General features: G+C 57.2%; 1 protein-coding gene across 1 annotated transcript; it reads left to right on the top strand.

Annotated features, from left to right (window-relative positions):
• The first annotated feature begins 39 nt into the window (after positions 1-39).
• LOC104162943 (heme-binding protein 1-like) lies at positions 40-3,567 on the top strand. Its single transcript, XM_009701790.1, has 4 exons — positions 40-123; positions 2,758-2,899; positions 3,045-3,228; positions 3,384-3,567. Exons 1-4 carry the CDS (start codon positions 40-42, stop codon positions 3,565-3,567), a joined length of 594 nt encoding a protein of 197 aa, XP_009700092.1.
• The last annotated feature ends 2,773 nt before the right edge of the window (positions 3,568-6,340 follow it).

Here is a 6,340-nt window from a genome sequence, read left to right as displayed (position 1 = left end):
TGGGCGAGCCTCGCCTTTCCTGTGCGTTGCCTTACAGACATGGCAGGCCCGATCGTCCAGATGACCCGGCACAACCAGGTTCGCGAGCCCGTGCCCTACGTCACCCTCTCGCAGCGTCACAAGGTGAGGCCTGCGCCTCTCCGCGCACCCCGGGGTCGGCCGCTGCCTGCCTGTGGTCAGGCTGTGCCAGCCGGGGGAGCAGGACGAGCGTCTTCCTCGCAGAGCAGGCGGCCGCATACGTACAGCAGCCTGGCAGAGGTTTCTGCAGAAGCACTGCGGCCAGGATGGCAACTCCGGAGTGGTGCAGCATTCTGCCATTCCTGCATCTTCTCCTCCGTTGAGCAACAGCGGTGCTCAACTTCCCAGTGTTCCTTTTAAAATCGGACTAGGCTTGCTGCTTTCTCTGGTCTCCTGGCTTCCAGCTGCCTCCTTTACCAACCTGCCGTCTGTTAGGGTGGGCGCATCCAAGAGAGTGAATTTTCAGTTCGGAGCCCGCTCCCTGCCGTGCTCAAAACGCCTTGTTGCATAGCTCGAAGTCTGGCTGGGTTTGTGCTTGTGCTAGTTATGTGGCTGCTGGTGGAGCTGGAGGTCTCAGGTGGCCCAAGGTAAGGGTGCTTCTGTGGGGAACGCAGGGCCTGTCGCCCTGGCCGTCAGACCTGAGCGTGTGCTGTTGTTTGTCACAACCGCCAAGCCAAACGTGGTAGCTTCTGCCTGAAGATCCCTTGTTCTTGCTGGCTAAGTTGCACACCTCCTCTCATCTCTTGCACAAAAGGATACTTCTGAGCTTTGAGAAATAACTGTGAAGAAGCGCTTGTCAGACTGGTTCCTGTGTCTCTGCAGGCTTGGTTGGGCTTGCTACCAAGAAGATATCTGTCAATTGTCCTCTGTATGAGGAGAGCTTAACCAGTTTCTTCTGGGCTGAGGTCCAGCCCTCCTGCCTGTAAAACACGTCTGAGCATGTGGGCTGTGCAGCTCTGAACTGGGGCTTTACCACGCTCCCTCTTCCCCTGTTCTTTGGGGTTCTAGGGACTTAGTCTGGGCGCTTCCCTACCTATGCTGGTCCCAGGCAGGAATGAGGCCTCAAGACTTTGTGGGGCCTGAAGATCTTTTGTTGCTCTTGGCACCCTCTCTGTGCCTGAGGAGGATTCTTGGAATTTGTCTCTGGGGCTGGGTGAGGAGATGGGAGCCACTTCCTGGCATTAGCGCTGAGGGGACTCTGGAGCTGGGGCCCTTGAAGACACGTTTCCCAGGCTTGGGCCGGTCAGTAGTATTTGGTTGCTCCTCCTGAGCTGTCAGTGCTACAAGCCCTCATCCTCTTGGAGGCAAGTGAATTATTATGCCACCTACAGAGCCTTACTCTGTCAGAACTCAGTCACATTCCCCAGCTGACATTGCAGGGACCTGTTGCCAGTGGGTCTGTGTGAAGCATCTTCACTTTTTCCCTTAGCCCGGTCTCACCTTCTAGAGTGGTGGTGCTTAATAAGGATCAGGGTGTGGAAGGACCAGACACTATGCCTTGCTGGGCTGATAAGTTTATTCACAGATGATGTGGCAGATGAGAGTTGCAAATAGTCTAGAGGGACTGGCGGTTTCCTTGCTTGGAAAATGCCCTTGCTCTGCTTTGCTTGGTGGGACGATCGCAGGCATGACCCCATCTAGAGCGGGCTGGCCTGCTGTGTTTTAGGGCACTCTTCTTCCTGGCACCCCACTGATGCACACGAGCAGCCCGGATGCCTTCCTTCTGCCTTTGGTTTGGCTTTCTGAGTAGAAACCTGGTGCGGAGGGAGGCACAGGGAGGCTGCGCTGTGTTGAGGCTGGTCACATCTTCCTGGCTCAGTCACCACCAGCAGAGCTGTGGAGCACAGAAGTTTGATCAGGTGCCTCGAGCTCTGTGGAACAAAGTTGTCGCGTGAACCACTTTAATCTGGCTGAAGAACAAGCTGAGAGCAGGAAGACAGGTGCTGGCTACAACTTCCCAGCCCCTCTTCATGTGGTACCTGTGGTTATAACCATGCCAAGATCCAGATGCAATTTCCCCACTCCCCCTGCCCCACTTCTGTATTGGGTTTGTCCAGAAGACTGGGCATCTGTGCTGGAAATAGAGATTCTGACCCATCCCGCAAAGCTCTCCCCTCTGCACCAGCTGGGTTCATGTCTCTTCTTCTTCCTGTCACTTCTTGGTATGGGAGAAGGATCTCAGAGCAGTTTTGTTCCAACCTTCACAGCTCTTCTGGATGCTAGAGCTCTTCTGCCAGACTTTCCCTTCTGCTCAGCAAGAGGCTTTTTGCTTGCTGACCTCTGGGCACGCAGTGCTCCAGGGAAAAGGCACTGCACCTGAGAATAACATTAGCCTTACTGGAGGCCTTTGGGTGCCTGGAATCAGACCATCCTTGTGAGCAGGCAGGACAGCGACTGGAGAGGAGCAGAAAAGTCCTGTGCCTCTTGCTGAGGATGTGCTGCATTCCTTGTGCACGCCAGGAGCCTCCAAGCCTCCCTGTCCCCTGTCTGTGCTTTTCCTTTCGCTGACTTTTGCCCGATGCCGTTAAGTGTCCTTGTCTGAGGTGTGTGTGAGGCCAGTTCCCCTTGCCGTCTCCGGCCTCCCCTGCCAGTCACTGACTAGCTGGGGAGGGGGGTGTCTCATTTTGACAGGGTCCCATCTCCCCGCTTCCTGCCTGTCAGTGTTGGTTTTGCCACCCAAGTGCTGCAGTGTTGTCAGCGTGCTTAACTCTGACTTGGCTTATCTGTGGCCTGTTTCAGTGTGAGGAAGCAGCCTACGAGGAACGGCAGTACCCAGCTGGGAAGTGGGCGTGTGTCACCAAGGGGGAACCCCTGTATGAGCAGAGCATCTCCATGAGCTTCATGAAGCTCATGCGCTACATCTGCAAGGAGAACTCTGTAGGTGTGTGCAGGCAGGGGCTGGAGGGGGCTGGCAGGCTGCATAGAGGGAGGGCCCTGCCACTGTTCATCTGGAGTGGGGAGGAGGAGGGCTGCCACCACTGACCCAGCCATCTCACTGTGCCCACTGCCTTCCTACCTCCTTCCAGGTTGCTATCTGGGCATGACAGTCCCAGTGCTCAATGAAATCCACCTGACCAAGGAGGGGACTGAGCTGGAGCGTGAGGTCCTAACTGCCTATTATCTCCCGGGAGAGTTCCAGCAAAACCCCCCTGTTCCCACGGACCCCGAAATCCACATCACCGAGAGGGCACCACTCCGGGTTATAACCAGGTGACCCCAGCACCAGAGGTGTTTTGTCAGCTCAGCAGAGGTGTATGAACTCCCTGCATGGCTGCTGTGGTTCCTTGGGCAGAGGGATGGGAGTCCTGGCTATGGGAAGGGGGAACGTGCTGGCTCTGTCGCTTACATTGCTCCGTTTGCTGCAGGGTTTTCTACGGGATGACCACTGAGGAGACAATTCTGCGTGAGATCAGTCTCTTCTGGGAGCTCTTGGGCTCCACAGACACTGTGCTCCGGGAAACCTACATCGTGGCTGCTTATGAAAATCCCAGTGTCCCTCAGCGCCGCAATGAGATCTGGTTCATCTGCCGAGCAGAGTCCCCTCTGTGACTGCAAACCATCCTGCGACTGGACCTGATACAGATGGCAGTTCTGACCCAAAGGAGATGAATGCACACCCTGACCCGCCATTCACCCACAAAATAACAAACCAGGGAGACTGCGGGGTGGGTTCGCACTCTGCACTTTGAGGGCCCAGCCAGGGGAAGATCTGCCTGGTCTGCATTTCACCTGCCCTCACAGAGACTAGCTGAGGCTGAAGCTGTGGCACCGGGGAGAGCCTCTGCGGCACGCTCCTGGTGGGAAGCACGTGGTGAGGGCTCACGTAAGGCAGTAACTGTGTGGGCATGTGCAATGTGCTAGCCTGACCTGGGCTTCTCTCAGCTCTGAGCTGGGGTTGCAGAGCTGTGCCAGGCACGCTAGTGGGGCTTGCGGTTGGCAGAGTCACAAGCCGATGGTGTCTAGAAGGCAAATGACTGTGTATGAGGTGTGGGACTCTGGCCTGCTTTGTGTGAGAATGGCTGCCTGTCCCGAACAGAGCCACTGAAATGCTGCTACACGGACAGCGGGCTTCAAAGGGGGAGAGGGCTCGCCACAAGCGAGATGTGGATTCTGAACGTTTCCTGCTGGGGTGGCTCTCTTTGGACTGTTGGGTGGCTCCCTGGCTGTCACTCACCATCCCTCAGCCAGGACCGGGGCGCTGGCAGCCTTTGTCCATCCACTGTGGGTGCTGTTTTGCGGACATGCTGCAAGCTGACAAGGACGGGTCCTGATGGCGGCAGCACCGCTGTGTGTTGTGTTGTGCATTGATCGGTGAGTTTTACATCCACGAATACCGTCGTGCTTTCCTGGGAGAAGCTGGCGGTACCAACAGTAAATAAACCCAGCTCAAACCACTGCAGCTGCAGATGACTGATGGTGGGGATGGGGGTTGCCCAGGTTGGCTTGGGAAGAGCCTTGCTCACTCCCTCCTCAAGATGCTCCAGGCTGCAATGCCGTGACTAATTAGAAGGGCTCTGATGTTTGCCCAGGTCATGGCTCCATGTTCAGCCAGGCATAGCTGCTGCTGTTGCTGCATGGGCTGCTCACGTGGCTGCTACAAACAACTGTGGCCACACTCTCCTGCAGGTAAGGTGGTTTTCTGTTGGATAGGGTCTGCTCTAGCCTCACTTTTCCCCTGTTCAAAAAGTTGGCTCCTTTGACTGTACTGCACATGGGCACCTGATCTTGGGGGCTGAGAATTCGAATGGAACTGCATGTTGTGCTGGTTGGCTGCAGAAACTGGGGTGCTTATACAGGGGTGTGCTTTACTGGCTTGGTGCGGTGGGACTTCCCAAGGAGTTTCCTCCTGCTATAACTGGAGGCGTGCTGCGTGCCTCACCTCCTGCCACTGCTGCTCAAACTCTGGCTCTCATCCTTTGGCCCTACAATGCAGGCAGAGGTGGGGAAGGGGGGAAAGCCCGGGGCCAGCTCCGTGGTCTCATTGCCGTTGCAATGCAGGTGACTTCTGCCACTCCGCTCCAGTCAGATGCCGTTCACTGCCCTGTCCAGGCTGGCTTGCCCTCTGGCAGCATGGCTGCCCAGCCTGTGGCTGTGGGGAGAGCAGAGCCAAGCGTGTTACAGCCTCCTCTTCAAGGGAGCAAGGTAGCTTCAGGCTTCTGAGCAAGCACAGCAAGAGGAGGCAGTGGTTTCCTGGGTATCTCGTGGTGCAGTTCTTGTCCCTGGGGCAGTAAAGGCAGGTAGGGCTGAGGAGGTGCTGTGACAGCCTGTAGCTCTGAGGGCTGATGTGGCAAGTGCTTCTGAGATAAGAGTGGCAATACCTGGATCAGCGGTGCTGTGTTCGCTTCCCTCCTGGGGAAGGAGAAGCAATTCCCTTATGCGAGATTGGGATCAGGTTGCTCAGCATCAGTGGGAGAGCAAAGTCAGCCTGCGTGTGTAGGATAGAGACTCTTCCTCTTACTACGCATCAGCTGCTTTGCTTGCTTGCCCAGAGCTTGCAGGTGGAAGTAAAACTTACTTTCTAGGGCTTGCTGAATAGGCTACTACTTCCTCTGAGGCTGCTTGGTCCCTCACCACAACCAGAACTGCTTTCGGTGACAGGAAGCAGTGGCTTCGCTATCAGAGAGGACTGGTCTGCAGCTACCGGCAAAGCCCTACCAGAGCGGCTCCGTGGTCTCTCCGGCCCTGCTGGAGGTGGTAATGGTGGAGGCTTCTGGTGCAGCTCCAGGCTGGCACCGCCACGCAGGGCAGAAGGCATGCTCCAATCCTGTGCTGTGGGCTTTGCTGAGTCAAGGCTTCAGCATCCTCTGTGATGGATCCAGCAGCGCTCTCGGGGATGCTGCAGGGTGTCTGATGGTGAATATTCTACAAAGTACCAAAAGCAGCCAGTATTTTGAAGGCTCAACAAACTAGCTGGAAAGCTGGTGTTCAGCGCTGCAACTGCCAGAGCCGGGGGCAGAGGGCTGCCGGGGGCAGAGGGCTGCCGCAGGCTCCACGGGAGGTGTTCGGTTGGGCCGGGAGGCCTCTGGACCGTGCCGCGCAGGTGGCCAGGCCAGCTTGCGCTACAGTGCCCGACTTCGGGTGATGTGGAGGAGCGACCAAGGAGCAGGCAGTGTGTTTGTGCAGCTGGGGCTGGGTGTCCAGCTCTCTGCCCGTAGCGGGGTGCGGAGCTCCTGGCCCCCAGGTGCCCTTGTACAGGGAACAGATGGGGGTCCCAGCCGGCCAGCCCAGGGTCTCCTGGCGCGATCCTCGTCCCCGGTGCCGGCGGGGGTCTCCTCAGCACCCCTTCGGGCCCGCTCTGCGGTGGACGGGGACGGGTTTGAGC

The sequence above is a fragment of the Cariama cristata genome, unplaced genomic scaffold (genome assembly GCF_000690535.1).
Source record: "Cariama cristata isolate BGI_N322 unplaced genomic scaffold, ASM69053v1 scaffold34356, whole genome shotgun sequence".
Classification (NCBI taxonomy): domain Eukaryota; kingdom Metazoa; phylum Chordata; class Aves; order Cariamiformes; family Cariamidae; genus Cariama; species Cariama cristata.
Note: the sequence above shows the minus strand (reverse complement) of the source record. Positions and strands in the feature narration are given on the sequence as shown.

Coding starts and splice junctions, on each gene's coding strand:
- LOC104162943 (XM_009701790.1), top strand. CDS start 40: ATGGCAGGCCCGATCGTCCAGATGACCCGGCACAACCAGGTTCGCGAG. Junction 124..2,757: donor CCCTCTCGCAGCGTCACAAG/GTGAGGCCTGCG, acceptor GGCCTGTTTCAG/TGTGAGGAAGCAGCCTACGA. Junction 3,229..3,383: donor CCACTCCGGGTTATAACCAG/GTGACCCCAGCA, acceptor CGTTTGCTGCAG/GGTTTTCTACGGGATGACCA.